Source organism: Mus pahari, chromosome 1, assembly GCF_900095145.1.
Source record: "Mus pahari chromosome 1, PAHARI_EIJ_v1.1, whole genome shotgun sequence".
Lineage (NCBI taxonomy): Eukaryota > Metazoa > Chordata > Mammalia > Rodentia > Muridae > Mus > Mus pahari.
In genome coordinates, this window is record NC_034590.1 from 157602559 (window position 1) to 157625449 (window position 22891).

The 22891-nt window shown below is 44.6% G+C and overlaps 1 protein-coding gene across 7 annotated transcripts in view; it reads left to right on the forward strand.

The window, feature by feature from the left end:
- The window catches only part of Gbf1 (golgi brefeldin A resistant guanine nucleotide exchange factor 1), a 138672-nt gene that overhangs the window by 108094 nt on the left and 7687 nt on the right, over positions 1-22891 (forward strand). For 2 of the 7 annotated variants that reach the window (XM_029545453.1, XM_029545450.1), the window contains exons 9-30: positions 214-312; positions 2949-3096; positions 3418-3641; positions 4590-4755; positions 5469-5680; positions 6295-6393; positions 8819-9013; positions 9206-9395; positions 9615-9755; positions 10050-10138; positions 11217-11419; positions 12004-12127; positions 12397-12522; positions 12785-12867; positions 13752-13988; positions 14258-14351; positions 14682-14858; positions 15591-15655; positions 15741-15864; positions 16033-16104; positions 16222-16316; positions 16556-16709. In XM_029545453.1, the coding sequence (XP_029401313.1) occupies positions 214-312; positions 2949-3096; positions 3418-3641; positions 4590-4755; positions 5469-5680; positions 6295-6393; positions 8819-9013; positions 9206-9395; positions 9615-9755; positions 10050-10138; positions 11217-11419; positions 12004-12127; positions 12397-12522; positions 12785-12867; positions 13752-13988; positions 14258-14351; positions 14682-14858; positions 15591-15655; positions 15741-15864; positions 16033-16104; positions 16222-16316; positions 16556-16709 (3117 nt within the window). Of the gene's footprint in view, positions 1-213; positions 313-2948; positions 3097-3417; positions 3642-4586; positions 4756-5468; positions 5681-6294; positions 6394-8818; positions 9014-9205; positions 9396-9614; positions 9756-10049; positions 10139-11216; positions 11420-12003; positions 12128-12396; positions 12523-12784; positions 12868-13751; positions 13989-14257; positions 14352-14681; positions 14859-15590; positions 15656-15740; positions 15865-16032; positions 16105-16221; positions 16317-16555; positions 16710-22891 lie in introns of all 7 variants that reach the window. The other 5 variants (XM_021205673.2, XM_029545460.1, XM_021205666.2 and 2 more) reach the window with 3 other exon arrangements.

Genomic DNA, 22891 nt, shown 5'->3' on the forward strand with positions numbered 1-22891 from the left:
GATCAGGATGGCCTTTTTCTTTCTTGAGCTGAAACTCTGGACTTCTCAGACCTCTGATGAGGTTCTGCCCGTGAAAATGACCCTTGGCTATTGGTGCATGCACCTGACCTGCCCGTGTTCCCTCCCACTCATCCCCATTCCTGCCCTGTGCCCTGTTGGCGCGTCTGAGTTTATTTACTCTGTTTAAACCGTGCATTTGCCTGTCTTTCACAGATTTCTCCATGTCTCCTCAACAAACTGGAGCTAAGTAGTGGGGAGCAGACCAAAGCCCTGAACCAGTTAGAGAGGGTACTACTCTTTAAGAACCTCAAGGTCTCTCTCCCTCTCCCTTTCCTTCCCCCCCCTTTTGGTTTATTTATTATTTAAATGTTTTTGTTTTGTTTGTTTTTTATGTGTAACACTGGGTTCCATTTCTGCTGTTCAGAGCACAACTTACCCACCCTATGACACGGCTTGGCTTTTGGAAGCTGCGTGTGTTTATGGTTTTGCAGTACTGGGAATTCTCCTGGGACATCTGGTTGCTTGGAACAGAATGAAGCCTTAAACATCACAAAATGAGCCTAGAAAACATGGGTCCTGCTGTCATCTTGTGGGAAGGCTTAAGACCCACCATTTCTAGGGAAACTACAAGAACCTCAAGGAAGATCCTTCTCCTCTCCCTTGTCTCAGAGCTGGAGTTGAGAGCATCGATAGTCCTTGTGTAAATCTGGGTACATGGCTATGTTGGTGGGAAAAGCTGTTTCATCCTGTAAGAAGTGCTGTTATTGTTGTTGTTGTTGTTGTTGTTACATAAAAGGGATCATAGCAAAGTTCAGAACTCTAGGTTGATAGAAAGGAACTAGGGACCAGGACACTGGGAATTTTCTAGAATCTGCAAAGATACCCTCTGTCCTTTAAAATTAAAAATGTAGATGAGTTTAGGGAAGGAGTGTAAGCTAAAGATTACCTGGCCCTTGAGATATCCTTGCCTTTAAAAGACGAGAAAAGTAAGGGATAAAGGACGTCCACATTATCCATCACAAGGGTGTGCATGCCAGAGGTGTGATTGCGAGCATTCCTGTCACTACAGATGAATTAACTCTGTGAGTGAGTGTTCCCTAGCAAGGGGTTTCTGTCCTATTTGATTGCATTGTCTCAAATTTTTGTGTTTGCATAGTTACCAATTTCAGCTCTCTTCACTGACTGACTAACCTGCATGTTGTCATGACTATTAGCCTAAGATCTGCACTATTTTTATAAAGCCACTGTTGTCTTTTGGAATGTAGAATTGTACAGATAAAGTGGTATAGGGTTCCATGAACACCTGCCACCTACTATGCACCTTAGAGCCTTAGGACACAGAACATAGCAGCAGTGAAGCCTTCGTGAAAACTACCAGCCTTCAGGCTCCTGGACCAGTCAAAAGGCCAGGAACACTCACTGAAATAACCTAGTTGAAGCTAGATTTGCAAAACGTAAAGTAAAAGATAGGCGATACCAACTTGTATATGGAAAGGATGCCCATTACTGACTGTCATTCTTACTAGAAGTGGGACTCATATAGTGGAGCCTCCTGGAAAGGAGAGGTAGCTTATAAAGCTTTAGTTGTTTGAACTTTTTGAAGCTTAGTGATAATGACCAATAAAGCCAAATGGTCCTTGTTTTCCTTGGTCTTTTGGGTTTCTTGCCTCCTATTTGGCTTGTTCTCTTAGATCCTTTTTCTACCATGAGTGTGATCTCCCTGAACTCCCAGGTTACTTACTGACAAGAGCATCCTGGTCCCTGTTTAGTCACAGAAGCTCATATTTTGCCATATGACTGCAGGTGTTTTAGAGATGGAGGAACAAGAATATGAATCCAATAAGAAGCTGGTACTGTATTAAGAACTGGGAGAAAGGTTCAGTTTGGGGACCTCCTTTATTAGGAGGAGATTTAGGGAAGGAAGGAAGAATTATCTTAGCAGGTGATCAGAGGCTATCAAAACTTTGAGAGAAAGAGAGCTTGAAGAAGGAATTTTATCACCAAATATCAGAAGAAATTGAATAGACCCTTTTAAATTATATCTAGTGGTGCTGTAAATGTAACTCAGTTGCGAGAGTCTTTGCCTAGCATATACAAAGCCCTGAGGTTGAGTCCCAGTAGCACCTAAGTGGAGTGTGGGGTACACACCTGTAATCCCAGCTCTTGGGAAATAGAATGCAAAGCTCAAGGTCATCCTTGGCTATATAGTGAGTCTGACACCTGCTCAGGGTACATGATGCTCTGTCTACAAAAGTAATGACACAGTAAAGTAAAATAAAGCATGCCTAGCAAGAACAACTGTAAGAAGAAGACGTTTTACTGCTGTATGAAAATTGGGAGTAACAGCATGGTGCAGCCTCCATTTTTAACTCCACATCAATTGGCGTGTCACTCTTTTCTCTAAAAAATTAACTTTGACCATCCATTTTAATACAGAATTTCCAGAAAAAGAGTTATCCTTATGGTCTAAGTCCCAGTCTGTGCCTTAGTGGGAAAGCTTTGCATCTTTCTTGATAGGGAGGGGTAGGTGCTCATACCTAGGCAAGAACTGGAACTAGGAGCTGCCCTGCAGCTGACTGTGGAAGAAAGTCCGTGCACAGGTCTGTAGTCTGAGGCTCTGGGCAAAGCCTGCCTTACGTTTTCAGCAAGAGGTTCGTGCATCATATACAGCACCAGTTACCCAGGAAGCAGAGTGATATGTGTGACAGATGGCTATATCAATGACTAGTCAAAATGCAAAGTGTAACCTTCCATGTGGAAGCCTTTGTATCAATCCAAAAAGCTGTAAATGGAGAGGCACAAGTGTATATTCTGATGGTCTAGATTATTTAATACCGATGTGGGGTATAAGTGGTTTTTTAGAGACTGAGTAATGAGATGTTTTAGGAATAACATCTTAGTTTAAATACTCTTTTAGTCTGGATACTAATTCTATACGATTTTTCCAGCTGAAAATGAGAGCAGGAGGCATGAGTGACTCCTCCAAGTGGAAGAAACAGAAAAGATCCCCTCGACCTCCGCGTCATACAACCAAAGTCACACCAGGTTCAGAGCTGCCCACCCCAAATGGAGCCACCTTGTCCTCTAACCTTACTGGTGAGTGCCCTGGGTTGCTGCTTATTAAAACACATAGAGAAGATCCTTTCTTTACCAGGGTTTTGAAATGGAAAGCTGGTTAACTGAGGGGTTTTGGTCTTTCTGAAGAGAACAGAAAGGGAAACTCCAAATCAAATCAGACTATGATCATTTAATGACCCTGCATTAAACAACTCGAGTTCATTCACTTTTCATAGATTCTTATTACTCTAGAGGTGTTTATACATGAGCATTCAGTCTAAGCAAGACCCTGGCACTGCAGAGGATGTGTTACTTACAAACGGTCTCTTTGCCTTCAAGTTTCATGCTTTTCTTTGTCAGGTGGTGTGCCCTTCATTGATGCACCCACATCCATCTCCTCTGCAAGTTCAGAAGCTGCCTCGACAGTGGTCAGTCCCTGTACAGATAGTGGCCTGGAATTATCCTCCCAGACTACCTCCAAGGAGGACCTCACTGACCTGGAGCAAGCTGGCTCCCCAAGGGAGACCACCACCAGCGAGCCTGGGAGCAGTGAGATGGGCGTTTCTGATCAGCTTGACCCTCAGGTAGGACTGACTCCTGAAGGCCCCTCTTCAGTTCTACACGTCACTGTAGGAACCTGAGCCTTGGCCAAGAAGGTTTGGCCAAGTATGGTGGTACATGTCTTTAATCCCAGCACTCAGGAGGCAAAGGCAGGTGGATCTTTGTAAGTTCAAGGCCAGCCTGATCTACAGAGAGAGTTCCAAGGCAGCTAGAGCTACATAATGAAACCCTGTCTATTAAAAAAAAAAAAAAAAAAAAAAAGAAGAAGAAGAAGGAAGGTTGGTAAAGGTAGTTCTTCCCTGTGTCTTAGTTAGGGTTTCCATCTCTGTGAAGAGACACCAGGACCAAGGCTACTCTTATAAAGGACAACATTAAATTGGGCTGGCTTACAGGTTTAGAATTTCAGTCCATTATCATCAAGGCAGGCGGCATGCAGCATCCAGGCAGCCATGGCACTGGAGGAGCTGAGAGTTTTACATCTTGTTCTGAAGGCAACGAGAAGACTCTCATGGGCAGCTAGAAGGAGGGTCTCAAAGCAAACCCCACAGTGACACTTCCTCCATCAAGGCCACACCTAATAGTGCCACTCCCTGGGCCAAGTATATTCAAACCACCGCATACTGTTTCCTAGAATTATTTCTGCTGACCAGAAAACATACAGTATGACTGAAAAGGAGCTCAGGAGATTTATCAATGTCATTATAGGCAGCATCTGAAAAAAGTGAGGCAGCAACCTTTACAGGATGGTAATCATCTAAATTCTAAGCCTTGTGAGAGTTTTGCACCCATAGAGTCTGTCATCTTAGACAATGGTTCCTCAGGTGGCCCTGGGCCATCTTATATTGTTGTATAAATCAATGAGCTGTAGTCCATTGAAGACAGCTTGGAAACCATAAAATTCAGGGGAATAAATTTTAAGTTGTTTTTGCCTCCTTTTTGTTCGTCTGTCTGACTGCTGTTGGTCCTAGCAGGAAGGGGCCCATGTAGAGAAGGCCCAGTCAGCATCGGTGGAGTCCATCCCTGAAGTGTTAGAGGAGTGTACATCCCCTGCTGACCACTCTGACTCGGCCTCTGTCCATGACATGGACTACGTCAATCCTCGGGGTGTGCGCTTTACCCAGTCCTCCCAGAAAGAAGGTAGGTACCCTCTGGAAGGCTCTGCCTATTCACCTCCCATCCTACCAGATAGATATTCCAGCTGAGCCTAGAGCAGCTTGGATGAGACAGAGAATGGAATCAAGCTATAAAACTATTAGCATATATAGAACTTTTGCCTAAGTCATTCAGAGAGCTAGAGAGACAATTGGAGGAGAGAAGGAGCAATATAAAGCTTAGGACTTCTAAGAAAAAGCCTTGCTTCTGACTTTATCCATTGAGAGATAGGTAGTGGATCCTTTTCCTTAGAGGAAATTAATATCCTGAAATTGCCACAGATAAGGGCTGGAAGATAACTCAGTGGGCAAGATTGCTTCTCTGCAATCGTGAGAACCAGAATCAAATCCCTCGTACCCATGTAAAGAGTTAGGCATGGCTGCAGGTGCCTGTAATCCCATCTTTGGGGTTTTCAGACATGTGAATCTGGAGAGTCTGCTGAAACAGTGAGTTTCCAGGTCAGTGAGAGACCTGGTTAAGGCAATAAAACAGAGCAATAAGACGAAGGCTTCTGGCAGTCTTTGTGTCTTCCATGTGCACATGTTCAGGTACATACATTTGCACACCATACCACACCTGCACATGCATGCACCAAACACATATAACACACAAACGCAACAAACAAGTTTTTGCCATGTATAACACAGATCTATCTATATGGTATCAAACAGCTGGGGTATGTCTTCCCACCTTTGCAGGCACAGCTTTGGTTCCTTATGGTCTTCCTTGCATCCGTGAGCTCTTCCGCTTCCTTATCTCCCTCACAAATCCACACGACCGCCATAACTCTGAGGTGATGATCCACATGGGACTGCATTTGCTGACAGTGGCTCTTGAGTCAGCGCCTGTGGCCCAGTGCCAGACTCTTTTGGGTCTCATCAAGGATGAGATGTGCCGACACTTATTCCAGGTAAGACTAGACTTGGTTGGTTTTTGAGATTGAAAAGCCACTAGAATTCCATGACTAGCATGCTTTTAGTGGGCCAGAAGCCACAGTAAAAGGGTTCCTTAGAGAGCTACTGAGCTCTCTAAGGACTTGAGGACGGAATGGCTAAATCAGAATCCAGTTGTGGTGGTAATACCTGTAATCCAGCAGTTGTCTACTTGGGAGGCAGAGGCAGGCAGATAAGAAACCCAAGGTAACTTTCAACTACGTAGTGAGCTCAAGACCAGCCTGAGTGACATGAGCTCAGAAAAACAAAGCCGTGCCAGCAACAAGCTCAGTGGGTAGAAGAATGTCTACCAAGCCTGGCATGCTGGGTTTGATCCTTGGCACCTAGAAGGCAGAGAGAGAGGAACGTCTCCCTTGGGATGCACCCTTTCATGTGTGTCCTGCTCCCCTCCTACACACAAATAAAAAAATGTAAAATAAAGTTTGCTTTTAAAACAAATGACAAGAAAAAAAGAGTTCCGTTAGAACGTAGGCCTTCTGAAGCAGCCTTACTGGTCGGCTCTCCTGTATCTTCGTTGGTTGAATTACACTCGACCTCACAAACCTCATGGCTTCCCACTCTCTGACCCCAGCTACTCAGCGTAGAGCGCCTGAACCTTTATGCTGCTTCCCTACGAGTGTGCTTCTTACTCTTTGAGAGCATGCGAGAACACCTCAAGTTCCAGTTAGAGGTAAGTGTTTTGACCTTGGAAAGTAGAACAAAAACAGGCGACTACATGGCTTTATCCATGGGCCAGCTCAATGAGTCATGCTTAAGATAGACTTTTTAAATTTTTTTATTTATTCTTATTTCACATAATACATTTCAACCACAGCTTCCCCTTCCTTCATGCCTCCCAGGGCCCCCTCACTTTGCCTCTCCCCCAGATCCACTCTCCCCACCTCCCTACTCCCATTCTCAGAAAGAGCAGGCCTCCCAGGGACATCAACTGAATGTGGTACAATAAGACACAATAAGAACAGACACAGCTGGGCCTGGTGGCGCAGGCCTTTAATCCCAGCACTTGGGAGGCAGAGGCAGGCGGATTTCTGAGTTCGAGGCTAGCCTGGTCTACCAAGTGAGTTCCAGGACAGTCAGGGCTACACAGAGAAACCCTGTCTCGAAAAACCAAAAAAAAAAAAAGAACAGACACAAGGCTGGGCGAGGCAACACTAGGAAGAAAAGGGTTCCAAAAGCAGACAGAAGAGTCAGAGATACACCCACTCCCACTGTCAGGAGTCATCCCAAAACACCAAGCCAACAACCATATATGCAGAGGGTCTAATGCAGACCTATACAGGCCTTAAGATTGCCGCTATCAGTCTCTGAGCCCCTGTGTATTCTCCTGAGTTCCTCCTCCAGTCTTCCACTGCATTTCCCATCTCAGGGAGGGACCCAGTAGAAAACCTGGGCTCTCTCTCTACCCATTTGGCTGTGGGTCTCTCTATCTGCTCCAAGCCAGGGACAGCCTCTAATGAGAACTGTGCTAGGTACCAGTCAATGATATCTGTGTATAGATTATCAATAGGAGTCATTTCATTGACTTTTTTTTTTTTTTTTTTTTTTGCTAGTGTTTAGTTCTACCATAGGTCTCTGGGCTATCCAGCCTCCAGTTCCTAATCATCCAGGCAGTATTAGGCATGGGCTCCCTCTCATGGGATAGGCCTCAAATTAAATAAGTCATTGGTAGGCCATTTCCACAAGTTCTGTGCCACCGTTGCCCCTGCATATCTTGCAGGCAGGGCAGATTGTAGGTAGAAGGTTTTGTGGCTGGGTTGGTATCCCAGTCCTGCCACTAGAAACCTCGCCTGTTAACAGAAGATGGACAGTTAAGGTTTTGTGTCCCCCATTACTAGGAATCCTCTCTAGGGTCACTCTCATAGATTCCAGAGAGTTTTTGCTGCACTGGGTTTCCATATCACCCCAACCCACCCCCATGCCCTCCGGCTCCAGTCATCTCTTCCTGTACTGTCTCCCTTCATCAACTCCCCACCTTGATCCCTCCTGTCCCCATCCCCACCTACCCCAATCCACTCACAAACTCTATTTCCACTTCCCAGAGAGATCCAGTTGCACCCTCCCTCACCCCCACCCCCACCCCAGAGCCCTCTTTGTTACTTAGCCTCTCTGGGTCTGTAGATTGTAGCATGAGTATCCTTTACTTAACAGCTAATACTCACTTAAAAGTGAGTACTGCCAGAGTTATGGACTGGACTTCTGGCAGCTAACATGGCCTCTGGTCCAAGTGGAGGCTGGGACAAGGAAAGGTATGGGGTTTGGGGGAGGATGGGAGGAGTACGAAGAAAGTTTGTGGGAGGATCCAGGGACAGGCAGCCTTCCTGGACTTCTGGTGGCTGGAGCATCCTCTGGTTGAGCAAGGCTCTGCCCACATTGGGAGCTGCAACACCATGTTGAAGAAGGGAAGGGTTATTGGGCATAAGGTGGGGGACTCTGAGAGAGTGGGGAAGGTCTACCAGTGGGTGGTCTATCTCAAGATAGAGATATTTATGAGCTTCCTGTAGAAGGTATTTGTGGCCTCCCTACCTTGTCTCATTGCCTAGCCTTTATAGTAGAATAGTTAGGAGGATCCCAAACAAAAGCATTTGACTATAATGTAGGAGAGCCCATAACTGGGCATGACAGCTCATGCCAGTAATCCAAGCATGTAGAGGCTGAGACAAGAAGATTTCTGTAAATTTAAGGCTAGCCTGGGCTACAGAGCAAAAGTGTCTCAAAAAAAGGGTGTGGGAAGAATCCAAATACGAGGACTGGCAGATCTTACCACAAATGGGGCAGCTTTTCTGCCTAGGAGTTCTTATAAGTCAAACCAGCATTGATGCTCAATTGCCAAAAGGAAGTCTAAATAAGACTAGGGTAGGCTTTATAGACAACGCACTTTTAAAAGGACAGTAGGCAACTTCTTTGAGACTGGAGATAGGAATGAGAGCCTATGGGAGACAAAGAGGGGATATATTTCTGAGGAGAAGGGGATCTTTTGATATCGCAATACATGCCTCCTGAATGGGCTTTGGCCTCCTGTTTGGTGGTGTTCCTATCCAATTTTCTCTTGCCATCTTTCCTCAACCAAATGGCTGTCACTGGGTTGCTGTTGACAGATGTACATCAAAAAGCTTATGGAGATCATCACTGTTGAAAACCCCAAGATGCCTTATGAGATGAAGGAGATGGCGCTGGAGGCCATTGTACAGCTCTGGCGCATCCCCAGCTTTGTCACGGAGCTCTACATCAACTACGATTGTGACTACTATTGCTCCAACCTCTTTGAAGACCTCACCAAGCTGCTGTCCAAGGTGCTGAGCACTATCGCTCGCCTCTAGGCACTGTGAAGAAATCTCCCCCTGGTAGCATTGATAGTACAGGGAGTGGGGCGCTTCAGTGGTGGGTACAGGGCGATGAGAAATCATTAGTTGTTGGGTTTGGGGGAAAATAATCAGGTGAAGTATATTCCTACCTCAAATCTAATGGCTCTGTTTTCTTTCCAGAATGCCTTTCCTGTGTCTGGTCAGCTTTATACAACACACCTGCTGTCTCTTGATGCCCTTTTGACAGTCATTGACAGCACTGAGTCTCATTGTCAGGCCAAAGTCCTCAACACCCTCAACCAGCAAGAGAAGAAAGAGACAGCCAGACCTGGCTTTGAGGCAGTGGATGGCAACCCAGAAACTAGCAAGTGTGAGAAGCGTCTTATATTGTTCTTTTTCTCTTTCTTTTTTGTCTTTCTTTCCCCCCTTCTTCCCTTACCCTCCTTACTCTGTCTTGAATTTTTCCTATCAGAACTAGCTCGTATCCTATATAAGAACATGCAGCTCTTTTTGGCTTGGGATTCAACCTCTTTTACAATACTGCTTGACTTTCTACTCATAAGTCTTCATATCTTTCCCTGTCACCCAGCTGAGAGAGCAGCCAGTGATGGGAAATCCACAGGTGTGACCTTAGATGCCCTAGGCGTTCATTTTCCAAGTGGAGGATGGTTGTCAACAGAACATGGAAAGCCAGGGTGCAGAGATCTGGAGGAAGCTGGTGACTCTGGGGGTAGGTACCCAGTGTCCATGACTCTAAACTCCTTCAACAAGAGGGCTTAGAGAGAAGGAACATGGGGAGGTTTGGGAAAACAGAGTGGCCTAAGGCCATACCTAGAAGAGCTTTAGCACTTCACCTTATCTTAAACCCCAGAGAAAGGAAAGAAAACAATTAGAGCCCTAGAGGATAGGATTTCCAGCAGGTAGGAGGTCAAAGACAAGAACATGTATAATATTACTTGGTTTTGCTGGGGAGAGCATCAATAACTGTACAAAGGTCTTGTGTGTTTATCCTCTTCCATCCTAGCTGACAAAAAGTTCACCAGGAAGCCGCCTCGATTCTCCTGTCTTCTGCCAGATCCACGGGAACTAATTGAAATTAAGAACAAAAAAAAGGTACATAAATCCATACATTCCCCCAGTGTGTTTAGCATTCACCCTTATGTAGGTGTCCTCTGTAGAACTAACTGACTTGTCTCAGCGGATGCACATGGAGTGATTTTAGCAGCTCCTTATACAGCTTCCAAGACTAGTCTCTAGGTTTTTCTGGGACTGCACAACTTCTCCCTCTCCTTGAAAAGCATTTCCTTACCCCTGACCTGTGCCGTTGTTGGCCCCCGAGCAAAGCTACTTCAGCCAATAGCCAGATACTCCTAGTAGTGGTGACAGAAGCTCTGGAAGCTGCTGTCATTGGGTCAGCAAAGGTTATTGATCATCTCCAGGTCCAGCATAGCGACTGGTAAGAAAAGGTATTGATATTTATCCTGGTACTTTAGTAAAGCTCAAATAATGGTTGGTTTATGTATTTTTTCCTTCAGTTGGAAAGCTAACCATCATAGTCCTCCCCACATTCTTCCCTTGTCTTCCTTTCCCTTTCTCAGCAGCAGCAGCAGGTATCAATGGTAAATAGCTTCCTGCCTAGGAGAGGGATATTTTTGGTTTTCTTAACATAAAAACTTGTAGTTAATCCTTTCTTATTGTCAGATATATGCATTTGATTGCAAGTCTGTGACTAGATATTCAGGGAGCAAAGAGATCGGTTTAGTCTGCTTTGTCCTTCAAACCCAAGCAGGACCTTAAAAGCAAGACAGTCTGAAAAGGGAAGGCATCTCAACCCAGCCTGACACAATGCTGGCTGGCTGTAGATGCCAGAGGTAGCTATAAAATTGAAGAGAAGAACTCACTAATCTGCTTCCTCTCCATCTTCCCAATCACTCACTAGAGGAGGGGAGGTTGCCCTGAACATCTGTAGCTCTCAAAAAGGAATGGGAAGGTGCTCCCAATCACTGCCAGTGAGATGAGAAAACAGGAAAAAAGCTAAGGCCAGTACAACCTAGTGTTAGCCATGGAATTAATTAGAACCACGTTCAAAGAACTCATTAGGTGAATAGCTTTAGGCTACGATAGACTGTGGCCTATCTTGTCTGACTTAAGAGCATAGCAACTTTTGATACCTCTAGTTTTTGTCTTCTAGCTGCTGATCACTGGTACAGAGCAGTTCAACCAAAAACCAAAGAAGGGGATCCAGTTTCTGCAGGAGAAAGGCCTCCTCAGCACCCCAATGGATAACACAGAGGTAGCCCAATGGCTCCGGGAAAACCCGCGCTTAGACAAAAAAATGATTGGAGAGTTTGTGAGTGACCGCAAAAACATGGACCTGTTGGAGAGTTTTGTGAGGTAAGGAAGAAGTAAGCAGTGTGGGGACTGGGATGTCACTCAGTGATGGTTGCTCCCTTAGCATACGAGAGTGTCACACTCATGGATATCACTCAATGATGGTTGCTCCTTTAGCATGCGTGAGTGTCACAAAAAAGAAAGATATGGGGGGGTTCAGGGAAAGAAGAGAGAAAAAAAGAGATGTCTGGGGGGACAAAGGAGGTCCACCAGTTCCTGCTGATGACCAGCTCACATAACGAATGTTCTTGCCTCTTCCTGTGATATATATCTGTTGGACCTGAAAGGGACTAAGGCTTTAGGAGTACCCCAATCCCCATCCCCTGGGTTCCAATGGAAAGCATCGCAGAGTAGGATACAGCAGGGTTCTGAGGGGTGAGGTGTCTAGAATTTTACTAATGTGGTAAGTGCTAAAGTTAGGGATTCTGCTAGAAATGGCCAGGGTGTACTTAACCACTCCTGTGCCAGAGCCATCAGCCTCCTCTGTTCCAGTAAGAGAATATTATGAAGACTGTGACTAACAGCCTAAACTTATCTATACAGTTTCAATATCTTCAGCCTTTTCCTTCTGTTTTCTTTCTCTGTAGCACCTTCAGCTTTCAGGGTCTGCGGCTTGACGAAGCTCTCCGACTCTACCTGGAAGCCTTCCGTTTGCCTGGGGAAGCACCCGTTATTCACAGGTTGCTGGAGGTATTCACTGAGCACTGGAGGGTAAGTCTTAGTGTCAGAAACTGAGCCACTGATCCCTTATCAGATTGAGGGATTCTTTGTTCCCTCAGCTAAAAAACCTCATCAATTGCCTCCTAAGAAGGTTGAGAGCCATAGCAGTGGACTTCCCATGGAGTGCCTTCTATTAAGGAGTTGGCCATTTTCTAGGAAGTGCTCCCCTTGTATACCAACACTGACCAGTGGGTTGGTAATAGTAAGAACTTAATTGCCAGAAAAGGACATTAACACAGATGGAGTCTTTGCTTTTTCAGAGTTGTAATGGCTCCCCATTTGCTAATAGCGATGCCTGCTTTGCCCTGGCCTATGCTGTCATCATGCTTAACACCGACCAACATAACCACAATGCTCGAAAGCAGAATGCACCCATGACCCTGGAGGTAAGCTTGGGTTCCAACCAAAACAGAAGGTTCAGTACAGCTTTGAAAGTATCAAGAAAGCCATGGAAAGTTTCCAGTGTGTGGGGGAGACAGGTTCTGTCAAGGGGGTCAGGGAGGGATGACCAATTCAGAAGAGGGACTGGGATGGAGAATGGGTTCTTTCACTTAATTGTTTCCAAAGTCCTATTTGTCACAAACTTAAGGAGTTCCTTGGGTGGTATACAGCTTTGACACAAGGGAAAACATACTGGCCTATCTCTAGGAGTTTCGCAAAAACCTAAAAGGTGTGAATGGAGGCAAGGACTTTGATCAAGACATCTTGGAAGACATGTACCATGCCATCAAGTGAGTAATGTGGAGAGTGATGTAGTGTCTCTGCTAAAGAGAGCCTCATTGCTTCCTTTTCCTGTTTCTAGAGTCACAACAGACTATAGTGACTCCCGCACCCTGGGTTTAGCTTTGAGACTTAAGCTGGGCATCCTTACCTGTGACAGCTCATGTATTACTTAAGGAAGCCTGAGCAACAATGGGCGTCTAGTATTCCAAGCTTAGGGTCTGTACACGTTAGCCCTCTCGTGTTATATGTTTAAGTATGTGTTTGTACTAGGGAGTGAACCCAGGTCCTCATGTAGGCTAAGAATATGTTTCATTACTACATCTCCAGTCCAAACTATTCCTCTTAAATGAGGTATCATGACCCTGTTTCCTGAGCCCAAATTACCTGGCTTCCTGGAGAGCTCACAAAAGCCATTTTCTGGTTGGTAGAGAACTCAAGATCAGCACTAGAGGGTAAGGCTTGAGTCAGAGATAGGATACTTAGTTGTTTTGTTATGATCTTGAGACAGAGCCTCATACAGCTCAAGGTTGCCTCAGACGTGCTTTGTATCTGAGTCATCTCCTTGCCTTGGGTACTAAGTGCTAGAATTATGGGTAGGTGCCACCTCCCTCAGTTTACTCCTTATAATAGGTCAGGAAAAGTGGAAGTTTATCCTCCTACCCAGAAAGAAGGTGAGCTCTCAGGACAGGTCTGAAGGTTTGGGATGAGACTTTGAGATTATGAATGTATTCATGCTCTCCCTGACCCCAGTGCTAGGGTGCAAACAGATCACTTAGCTGTAGCTGTATTAACCTCATAGGAGTGCAAGATGCCTCTATAGGTGAAACCCCTGTTCTTAGTTTAGGAGCAGTGTTCACAGGAGTGTGCCTAGCTTTTCCCTTCCCTCTGACAGGAATGAGGAGATTGTGATGCCTGAGGAACAGACAGGTCTGGTTCGTGAGAACTATGTGTGGAGCCTGCTGCTTCACCGGGGTGCTACCCCTGAGGGCATATTCCTTCGAGTACCTCCTGGCAGCTACGATCTTGACCTCTTCACTATGACCTGGGGCCCCACTATTGCTGCTCTCTCTTATGTCTTTGATAAAAGCCTTGAGGAGACCATCATCCAGAAAGCCATCTCAGGTTTCAGGTAAGCCAGCTGTGGCCTGTTTCCATGTCCTTGCATCTCACTAAGTTAATGTGGCTTGCCCCCATGCCTCTCTGACTTTCATCAAAATGGGATTTCCCCTGGTTCTCTGGAGGGAGGCTGGAGCCTGGGAAATCTCAGTCTTAAACATGCTGGAGTTAAAGGGTTCTTTCTGTGACCCATTGGGGAAGAACCAATGGAAGGCTGCTTAGGAACTTAGAAGGGCTGAGTGGCCTTTCAGTGACTGTTTCTGTGATGGGGTGACATTACAGGAAGTGTGCCATGATCTCCGCCCACTATGGCCTCAGCGATGTGTTTGACAATCTCATCATCTCTCTGTGCAAATTCACATCTCTAAGTAGTGAGGTGAGTTGGAACAGGAACTGTGCTTAGAGTCCCAGAGGAGAGTGAGCCTCAACCGTGGAAGTTACATCAACCATATCTACCCTCTTGAAGAAGCTTAGGCCAGTTCTACCTTACAAGGTCTGGAATGAGAATAGTGTCATGTCATGTAATGGGATGGGGGAGGAGATACCATAGGAAAGATCTTCATCAAGTTGACCTTCCCCACTTATATTATACGGGATTTGAAGCAAATCCTACAGAAAGATTCTTGGGAACCATAGGCAGAGAGATCTGAAAGACTTTTCTTTCCAGACATGAGCCAACCCTGACTCTTTAAAACCTCTTTTCCAGTCTATTGAGAACCTTCCCAGTGTATTTGGAAGCAACCCTAAAGCCCACATTGCAGCCAAGACAGTATTCCATTTGGCCCATCGTCATGGTGACATCCTTCGGGAGGGCTGGAAGAATATCATGGAGGCCATGCTGCAGCTCTTCCGAGCCCAACTTTTACCCAAGGCTATGGTGGAGGTAATTCTTGATGGAATGTTCAGCATTAACAAGTCAGAGGCCTAGCCTTCTGTGCCGTGTGTGTGTGTGTGTGTGTGTGTGTGTGTGTGTGTGTGTGTGTGTGTGTGTGTAAGATAGCACTACACCTGATGCTTGCCAGTGCTCACTAAGAGAACCTCAAATGTAATGCTACAGAAAGGAAGGCTGGTAGAAGCCACAGTCGGTCACCTCTTAGAGGGGACACAGTAGTATATGAACTGTCTACATGAAGAAATCCAGAGAAGTTTACGTGGCCAGGAAGCACGAGAATGGAAATGATACACACAAAAGAAATGATTTTTTTTTTTTTTTTTTGAGACAAGGTTTCACTAAGTTGACAAGATTGGCCTTGAACTTGCTCTGTAGCTCCTGTCTCAGCCTCCTAAGTGTTGAGACTCCAGGTCTATTCCACCATGGCTAGATAATTTCTTGTAATTATTTTTTAGATTTATGTGTATATGGGCATTATGCCTGAATACACACACACACACACACACACACACACACACACACGCATGATGTGCATACTTAGTGCCAATGGAGGATAGAGGAGGGCCTCCGATTCCCTGGAACTAGAGTTACAGATGATTGTAATCCACCATGTGGGTGCTGGGAACTAAACCCAGGCCCTCTGCAGTAGTAATAAGTGCTCTTAACTATTGAGCTGTCTGCCACGCCCTGGAAATGAATTACTCTTGCTTTACTTTTGTCCAGGTAGAAGATTTTGTGGATCCCAATGGCAAGATCTCTCTACAGCGGGAGGAGACACCGTCCAACCGGTAAGGGCAGACCAGTGGCTGAGAGCCTAGAGAGATAGTAGTCAGAATGTTAGCACTCACCAGGACACATATCCTTTTCCTACAGAGGAGAGTCAACAGTTCTTAGCTTTGTAAGCTGGCTGACATTGAGTGGTCCTGAGCAGTCAAGTGTACGGGGCCCATCTACAGAGAACCAAGAGGCCAAGAGAGTGGCCTTGGACTGTATCAAGGTAGCCTGCCTGTCTGTCTCTCTTGAGAACTCCTAAAAAGATGTGACCCTATGAGCTGGAGAGTGTAATCATCTAGGGATTGTATCAAGGGCAGTTCTGCCCTCTCTCCCTGGCTTTTAGAAATTCTTTTCCTTTGTTATAGATCCCTCTTTCTTGTGTCCTCTCTAGCAATGTGACCCAGAAAAAATGATCACAGAAAGCAAGTTCCTCCAGCTGGAATCACTGCAGGAGCTCATGAAGGTATAAGATGAAGAGGCCTGAGAAAGGCAGCAGGGTGGCCATGCAGCCTTCAGTGTCTGTCAGGACAGAGCCCGTGGCTTCTCTTCCATTCCTACTTTCCCTGCTGGTGTCTTCTAGGCTCTGGTCTCAGTGACACCAGATGAGGAGACATATGACGAAGAAGATGCTGCGTTCTGTCTAGAGATGCTGCTAAGGATCGTGTTAGAGAACAGGTAGGAGAGGGAGAGGGCAGGTCAGAGCAGTCTTTAGGCAGACGCCATACTGAGCTTGTGCGGAAGGCTGAAAGCCATCTTGCTGAGTGGGAGCAAGAAACAAGTGAGGCCGTGAACAGTTATGGGGAGCTTGTGCTTGACTGCTTAAGGCATAATCCCCACCAACCGTAAAAGACCTGGCAGACTTTTGGCTCGGTGGCTTCTCCAGTTGAGACTGTCCTTACTCTTTATGATTTTAGGGACCGTGTGGGCTGTGTGTGGCAGACTGTTCGAGATCATCTATACCACCTGTGTGTTCAGGCACACGATTTCTGCTTCCTTGTGGAGCGAGCAGTAGTAGGGCTGCTACGCCTAGCCATCCGGCTACTCCGGAGAGAGGAGATTAGTGGCCAGGTAAGCAAGTGCATGAAGGAAGGTGGGCAAGTGTGCAAGGGGCTAAGGCCACAATAGCAGCTATGAGCTTTTCTGAGGCAGAAAAGACACTTAGTATAATGTAACTTTAGCCCAGTGACTAACTCAGGGCTACTACAATCTCACAAGTGGCACTGAAGTGAGCCTGGAATGGTCTCGGACATTAAGCCAGTAGCACTTACCTAGGCTCTTTGAAGTCTGCTTATGGGGTTGGGCTGCTGCTTATTCTTACATTTAGGACCCTCAGGATAAGATCTTAGGGTTCAAGTATGGAAAATCAGCACTGAACAACAATTAGGTTCAAAAGTCACAAGACTTAAGACATACACAAAAGCCATATTTCTAAATGATATTGTGAACATATGAAAATTGACATTAACAAATGTAATTTCAGGGCTGAAGAGATGGCTCAAACATTTATAACACTCAATTCTCTTGCAAAAGACCTGGGTTCAGTTCCCAGCACCCACATGGTGGCTCCAACTGTCCACACTCTTGCTCCAGAGGATCCAGTGCCCTCTTCTGACCTCTGCAGCTTCCAGGCATGCACATATTGCACATACATACATGTGGCTAAACACATAAAAGAAGGAGACTGGGCAGTGGTGGCACACGCCTTTAATCCTAACACTCAGAAGGCAGAGGCAGGCGGAGCTCTGTGAGTTTAAGGCCAGCCTGGTTTACAGAGTGGGTTTCAAGACAGCCAGGACTGAACAAAGAAATCCTGTTTGAGGATTTAAAAAAAAAAAAAAAAAGAGGCAAGGAGGAGGATGAAGATACAGGGTTAGCCAGACATGGTGGTACATCCCAGCACCAAAGAGGCAGAAACAGTCACAGCCAGATCTCCGGATAAGAGGCTAGCTAGAGTTGCATACTGAGACTCTGTCTTTAAAAAGAGCAATTCCAGGCTGGGCAAGGTGGCACACACCTTTAATCCCAGCAGTCAGGGGGCAGAGGCAGGTGGATCTCTGTGAGTTCAAGGCCAGCCTGGTCTATAAATCAAGTTCTAGGACAGTCAGGGTCAGGGCTGTTATACAAAGAAACCCTGTCTCAAAAATGTATTCGTGTGTGTGTGTGTGTGTGTGTGTGTGTGTGTGTGTGTGTATTCCACCTAGTATTGTGATACACAACTTTAATTGCAAAGCAGGACAGCAAGAACCATGTACATATATATATTCTGCCACAATAAGTAAATAATAAATAAATCGAGCTGAAATTTCACACTAGAAATCAGGAATAGTGACTCACTTATATAATAAGAGCATTCAGGAGATAGAGACAGACAGATCACCAGGAGATCATGGCCAACCTGGACTACTTCATGAGTTCTAAGGAGCTACAGAGGAAACCCTGTCTCAAAACCAGAAAAGACCAGGCTTGGTGACACAGGTTTATTTCTTTGTTGTTTTTTTTGTTTGTTTCAAGACAGGCTGTTCACTTGTTTGAGACAAGACCAGCCTCAGACTTACAGAAATCCTGGCAGCAGAGGTCTTTAACCCTTGCAGTTGGGAGGTAGAAGCAGAGTCAGATTAGGAGTTCAAGGCCAGCCTCAGCTCCACAGCCGATTCAAGGGCAAACTAAGACCCCGTCTTACCAGAGGTGGTGATGAACACCTTTAACACCAGCACTCAGGAGGGAGAGGAAGGATCACTGTGAGTTCGAGGCCAGCCTGGTATACTGAGTGAGTTCCAGGACAGCCAGGGCTACACAGAGAAACCTTGTCTGGGGGGGGGGGGGGAAGACCCTGTCTCAAACAAACAAACAAACATAAAAGCAATACCACTTACAAGTACTCCAAATAAAGTGAAATTCTCAGACCCCTTTCAAAACATTTAGATAGCATTTGTATACTAAAAACTAGAAAGCTAGGCATGGTGACAAGGGCCTTTAATCCCAGGACTCAGGAAGCAGAGATAGGCAAATCTCTGCAAATTCCAGGCCAGCTAAGGCTACATAGTGAGACCCTGGCTTACGAATAAATAACAAAGTGTTAATCAAAAACCCCTAAATCAAATTAGGAGTTCATCTATGGCCATACCATAGATTAGAAGACTCAACCCAATTAAGATGTCAATTCTTCCTTCAACCAATATATAAATGTAATGCAGCTTTCTATAAATATCCCAGCAAAGATTTTGGTGGACGAAGAGAGCTTATTCTAAAATAGAATGGAAGGCATAGACCCTACAATAGCCAAACATTTTAACAAAGAATGAAATGGGAATAATATTCTACCTTGTTTCTTGTGTTGTATTTTTTTTTCTTTTGTTTGTTTTTTTGTGTGTGTGTGTGTTGTATTTTTTTATATTTTTGCATGAATGAAAAGTAGCCGTATGCCGTGGGTGTACATGTGGAAACAACCTGCAATCCTGGAGTTTGAATTCAAGTTACTAATCTTGGCAGCAAGTGCCCCAACCTGCTTAGCCATCTCACCAGCCTGGGGTTGTTGTTGGTTAGGTTTGTTGTTGGTTTGGAAACAGTCTGCTATGTAGCCCTGGCCTGATAGGTTGTTTTGACTGAGGGTCTATTGTGTATCTCAAGATAGCTTCATAATCTTCCTGTCTTCGCTTCCCTAAACTGGGACTACAGTTGTACACCTCATACTCTACCACTCTAGCCAATATTAAACTTCATGGAAGTCACAATTACATAGGATTGGGGGCTAGAGAGATTCCTCCAAGGTTGAGAGCACTAGCTCCTCTACCAATGGGCTCTGGTTGGACCTCCAGCACACATGCGGTAGCTATCAGCACTCTGGAACTCCCAGTGCCAGGCATCTGGTGCGCTCTTCTGCTCTCCAGGAATACTACACTGGTGCACAGACGTAAGTACAGTCAGTACACACTGCAAAACACCCACACATATAATAAATAATTTTTAAAATTATGTAGGATAGATAGATAGATAGATAGATAGATAGATAGATAGATAGATAGATAGATAGGGCTATTGAACAAAATAGATAATCCAAAAATAGACCCACACAATATGTTCAACTGAATGGTTTTTGGTTGTTGTTTTACTTTGGGTGTGGTGGTTTGAGTAGGAGCCCCCCCTAGACTCCTGTGTTTGAATGCTTGGCAGATAGGGAGTGGCACCATTAGGATGTGTGGCCTTGATGGAATCTGTTGGAAGAGGTGTGTCACTAGGGGGTGGTTTGGAGGTCTCAGAAGCTCAGGCCAGTTCACTTCCTGCTGCCTGCCTATCTTGATGTAGAACTCTCAGCTCCTTTCTAGCACCACCTCTGCCTGCATGCTGCCGTGCTTTCTGCCATGATGATAATGAACCAAACCTCTGAAACTATAAACCAGTCCCAAAGAAATGTTTGCCTTTTTTTTTTTTTTTTTTTTTAAGGTTTTTTTTTCGAGACAGGGTTTCTCTGTATAGTCCTGGCTGTCCTGGAACTCACTCTGTAGACCATGCTGGCCTCGAACTCAGAAATCCGCCTGCCTCTGCCTCCCAAGTGCTGGGATTAAAGGCATGCGCCACCACCGCCCAGCTCAATGTTTGCCTTTATAAGAGTTGGCATGGTTATAGTGTCTTTTCACAGCAATAAAAACGTTAACTAAGACAGTTGGTTTTGTTTTTGAGACAAGGTCTTTTTTTGTAGCCCAAGTGGTTCATTTTCTTGTCTTAGTCACCCAAGTGAATTTTGACTCAAACCTTTATTTTGCAAAAAAATTAAAGTGATGATAAATTTAAATACATAATGAAGGGGCGGGAAAGATGGCTCAATAGAAGAGAATACTGGCTGTCTTGCAAAGGACATGGGTTTGGTTCCCAGCACCACATAGTGGCTCACAACCATCTGTAACTCCAGGTCCAGAGGATGCAGTGCCTTCTTCTGAACTCTGTGGGCAGCAAGTGTGTACATGGTACACATAACATACATGCAGGCAAAGCACTCATACACATAAAAATAAATCTAAAAGAAGTAAATATATATTATAAAACCTTTATACACATAAGAAAAAATCTTAGGATTTAAAAGTTAAGATTGTTAATGTGGTTTATTATTTTATTGCAGCCGGGCGTGGTGGCTCATGCCTTTAATCCCAGTACTTGGGAGGCAGAGGCAGGTAGATTTCTGAGTTTGAGGCCAGCCTGGTCTACAGAGTGAGTTCCAGGACAGCCAGGGCTACACAGAGAAACCCTGACTCAAAAAAAAGAAAGAAAGAAAAAGAAAAGAAAGAAAAAAAATAACAACAACAAGAACAGAAAAAAAAAAAAATCAAAAGCCTGAACATGCTCAACACAGATACCCCACCAGCAGGGAGGGACTCGAGCTCATATCTCTCACTTTAGACCTGATCACAGGGAAGACATGGCTCAGTGGTTAAGAGCACTGGGTTCTCTTCTTAAGGTCCTAAGTTCAATTCTCTCCACCCACATGGTGGCTTATAACTATCTATAATGAGATCTGACTCCCTCTCTCCTGGCATGCATGAAGACTGAGTACTCATCTATATTAAATAAACAGATCTTTAAAAAAAAATAAAACAGGCAGATTTTGCTTCTGTACATGATCCTAAATTATTCTTTTCCCTCAAGTGTTTGCATACCAGCTACAGAGTAAAGCAGCTAAGGGTATAGAAAGATAAATGAGCTCTTCTGCCCTCTGTACAAGCGTCTGAAGTGACTGCAGAGCCTTGACAGTAACGAAGCAAAGATGAGGACGCCTGCCCCACCAGCAAGTGCTGGTTACTGTTTGTTGTGATTGGCACATCCCTACAGAATAGGTCTACAAGGACATGGTACATGAACTGACTAAAGACTTAGTTAGTTAGTTAGGTTTTAGGTTATTTTTTAATTTTTTTGTTTTTTATTTTTTTGAAACTGGGTCTTACTAGATAGCCCTGGCTGGCCTAGACTCACTATGTAGATCAGGCTGAATTCAAATTCATATAGAGATTTGCCTCTCTGCCTCCCAAGTGCCTGATTTAAAGGTGTGTGCTCTCACCCACCATGCCCAGTCCAATACATTTTTTAACTTGATATTTAAAAGCACAGTCCATAAGAGGAAGGAATGATAAATTAGACTTCTTTAATGCTTAGAATATTCAATGTGTAAAAGCTTGTTCCAGATAGATAAAAAGATAGAGCAATAGAAAATGTTTGCAAGTCATATATTTAAGAAAAATCTAGTATAAAAAGGTAAAACCAGATAAAAGATAGAAACATATTTCACAGATAATATCCAAATGGCCAATAAGCACATGAAGTAACATTAGCCATTAGGAAAATGCAGAAACACACCAGAATAGCTAAAATTAAAAGTGATGATGCCAAATGCTGGCAAGGATACAAAGAAACTAAATCACCCATATATTTCTAGTAGGAATAAAAAACGCAGTCACTCTAATGTTACTTCATTATAAAACTGAATATTCACATACCATACAACCCAGCAAATATACTTTTGGGCGTTTATCCCAGAAAAATAATTAAGGTTTATTTTAGCTTTAAAATGTGTATATAAATATTCATTGAAGCTGTATTCATCAAAGCCAAAAGCTGGAGTCAGCCCTGATGACTTCCAATAAGAGACTAAACTGTTGTACACATGTACCATGCAGTACTCTTCAGCCACTTATGCAACAGACCCAATGTGTAAAGTCATGGGTAGATCTCCAGGTAGGGAATCCAGTCTCAAAAGATAGACAATTCCATCTAGATAACATTTTGGGATTCACAGAATTTTAGAAGAAGAAATTGCTAAGGGCTAGGAATGGGACAGGAGGACAGGACTGGGAAAGTGGCAACGTGGGTCCCAGGGGTAACTTGTGGACAACCACACACTGCTGGTAAAGTTGTGTAGAACTTGATATACACATATGAATTCACATAGAATTAGGGAACACCTATGAAAACCAGTGGCTTATAGTGAAGTCTGTCTTTGTTGCCATGTTATACTTACTTATGCATCATATTGCCTCTGGGATAAACTGGGCAAAGTACATAAGGGACCTCTTTATGTGTTGTCATAACTATACCGATACAAAAAAAGCGAAGCATGCCCAAGGATGAAGTTAGCTGTAGAGTGCTTACCTAACACACACGAGGCCCTGGGTTCAATTCCCAGTACTCCAAAACAGGAGAGCCAAGGCCAGACCAGGGACAACTGAGTCGGAGGCAAACTCCCCTCACTAGTCTTCATGGCTAAT